Source organism: Mandrillus leucophaeus, unplaced genomic scaffold (genome assembly GCF_000951045.1).
Source record: "Mandrillus leucophaeus isolate KB7577 unplaced genomic scaffold, Mleu.le_1.0 Scaffold296, whole genome shotgun sequence".
Classification (NCBI taxonomy): domain Eukaryota; kingdom Metazoa; phylum Chordata; class Mammalia; order Primates; family Cercopithecidae; genus Mandrillus; species Mandrillus leucophaeus.
The window spans coordinates 2,506,973-2,509,818 of record NW_012103098.1 but is presented as its reverse complement, the minus strand read 5'-3'; the positions used below and the strand labels follow the sequence as shown (position 1 = coordinate 2,509,818).

Below are 2,846 nucleotides of genomic sequence, written 5' to 3'. Positions count from 1 at the left end.
TTGTGTTTAAGAAATGTTTTCACTGATGGAAAAATAAATCTAACAAGACCATTATGTAAAAACATACTAATTTACAAAGGCAATGTATCTCAGTTTTAATTTGTATATACCCTAGATGAGGTTTATATTAAATGAGAATAAAATATTAAAAGTCCATCAATGTGTAGAAAAGAAATTCAGCTGTTCAAGTACTAGACAGAACTTCATATTCTTTAAATCTATTTCTAGAACTGTGAATTGACTTTTTTAAATTTTATAATTTATGGCCAGGCATGGTGGCTCATGCCCATAATCCCAGCACTTTGGGAGCCCAAGGCGGGCGGATCACAAGGTCAGGAGATGGAGACCATCCTGGCTAACATGGTGAAACCCCGTCTCTACTAAAAATACAAAAAAATTAGCCAGGCGTGGTGGCGGGCGCCTGTAGTCCCAGCTACTTGGGAGGCTGAGGCAGGAGAATGGCGTGAACCTGGGAGGCAGAGCGTGCAGTGAGCTGAGATTGCACCACTGCACTCCAGCCTGGGTGACAGAGTAAGACTCTGTCTCAAAAAAAAAAAAAAAAAAAAAAAATTTTTCAATACAAAAAATTTCAATCCAAATTTTTTCAAGCCCTATGTTTAAGCTAATCAGTACCTTAAAAAAATAAAATTCTAGATATAAACTTGGTGGATTAAGGCTCAGTAAACAGTAATCAAACAAACAACAGATTTGTCCTCAGAATATGAAAGCCAAAGTTTTTTTTCTTTCGTGATCCTGCTTCATATTATTCTGCTGTCCAATTTCTTTTCTGTAGGAAGACCCCAAAGAGATATAAAAAGAGATATAAAACAGTGGTGAATGGCTTCCAAATGACTGTTTGCCCTTGTTTTTTAAGCCAAAAATCTCTAAAAATAGGTCTTTAATTCCGGCAGCAGATTAGGACAAACACTCAAAAATTCATGTTTTCTTCAAAAAATTTCAACTGGCGAGCTTTCACACTGTAAGTTGTATACTTTTCACCCATGTGCTCCTGCAAATGTACCTATTTGAGAAACAAAAAGAAAATCAGTAGGTAGTAGGAAAAAATATTTCTGTAATCTTAGAGGAAGGGCTTTTCTAAGCATGATATCAAAGGTGGAAACCATACAGGAAAATACTAATAGTTCAGTTTGCATAAAAATTTTAAACTTCGAGATGTTTTAAAAAGTCATAAGAAATTAAAGAGCAAACAATAAACTAGGGAAAACATTTGCAATATTCATGCCAAAGGATTAATAGCATTCATATATAAAGAGTTCTTTGAATCAATAAAACCCAACAATATTAGAATAGGTAAAACAAAATCAATCTCATAGATAATTCAGCAAATTCATTTATATATGTATGTAAATGTAATCCCATATATTTACAAAATAATCACATAAATAACCACTAGTGAAATGGGAAAAGTTCCCTTGTCCCCCTCGCAGGGCGTTTGATGGGGATGTGGCTCGCTTCTTCAGTGCCCCACTGCTCAAACCGCTAGGGGAGCATACAGACAGGCAGAATGTGGGGCTCCGACCCCACGGTAGTGTCTAGGGCTGAATGTTTACAGCTGAAGCCCCAGTGGGCATGTGTTACAGGGTGCTCTTTTAGCCATCTGTAGGCAGCTTGTGTTAGCTCAATTAGACCCTTGCCCTATCGCAAGGACAGAGGGCTTTCTGTATCCCAGGGTTCCTGCCTTGGTGTACCGGAAGAATCAGATCACACATAGGCTTGGAGAATGAGTGCAAGGTTTTATTGAGTGAAAGTAGCTCTCAGCAGATGGGGGAACCAGAAGGGAGACGGTTTTCCCCTGGAGTCCGGCCGCTCGGCGGTCCGGGTTCTCTTCCAGCTGTCCTGGCCAAACTCCACCTCGTTCTGCCAGTCGATGGCCTGCTGGCATGCTGGCGTCTGTCAGTGTGCTCTTCTGCTGGCATGCTCCCCTTGACGTCCTCTCAATGTCCAGCTGCTTGTTTCTTCTTTTGCCGATGTGTTCCTCTCAACATCCAGCCTCTTATCTGTGTTCCTGCTAGGGTCTCAGGGGTTTTTATAGGCACAGGATGGGGGAGTGGCAGGCCAGGGTGGTCTTGGGAAATGCAACATTTGGGTACGAAGGCAGCAGTGCTTGTTCTTGCCTAGGTCCATGGGCACAGGTCTGAAGGTGGAGCCCTAGCCAGAGGCCACATCCTCCCTTACCCAGTACTTCCCTATCCCCCTTCCATATCATTAGCATACATAAAATTCAACCTGACTAGTAATTAAAAAAAAAGTACTATGTGACATTCAGTGTATGCTTGTGAAAAGAACTGTTCAAAATTAAAATAACACCTAGTATGTTATACTGTGAACCTCCTGATACAATGCACTGAGGGCATATCACTTATGTGGTATTCCTGACAAAAATGTATAACCTAAATCTATTCATGAGAAAACATCAGAAAAATCCAAACCAAGGGACATTTTATAAAACACATGGCCCAGGCTGTCTTATCCTTATGAGCAGCCTGCCCTGAATCCTCTCTCTCTCAGGGTATACTGCCTATTCTGCACTTAACTTTCAAAATACTATTTTTCTTTTGCAATAAATTATTCTATGCTGCAAAAAATAAAATAAACATGGCCCCTACTGCTCAAAAATGTCAAAGTCATCCAGATGTGGTAGCTCACGCCTGTAATCCCAGTACTTTCGGAAGCCGAAGCAGGCGGATCACCTGAGGTCAGGAGTTCAAGACCAGCCTGACTAACATGCAGAAACCCCGTCTCTACTAAAAATACAAAATTAGCTGGGCATGGTGGCACATGCCTGTAATCCCAGCTACTCAGGAGGCTGAGGCAGGAGAATTGCT

General features: G+C 41.0%; 1 protein-coding gene across 3 annotated transcripts in view; it reads right to left on the bottom strand.

Annotated features, from left to right (window-relative positions):
- Positions 1-747: 747 nt before the first annotated feature.
- Positions 748-2,846, bottom strand: part of NEK4 (NIMA-related kinase 4) — a 90,945-nt gene continuing 88,846 nt past the window's right edge. For all 3 annotated transcript variants that reach the window (XM_011986203.1, XM_011986204.1, XM_011986205.1), the window contains one exon: positions 748-1,021. In XM_011986203.1, the coding sequence (XP_011841593.1) occupies positions 929-1,021 (93 nt within the window). In that variant the 3' untranslated portion in view covers positions 748-928. The remainder of the gene's footprint in view (positions 1,022-2,846) is intronic.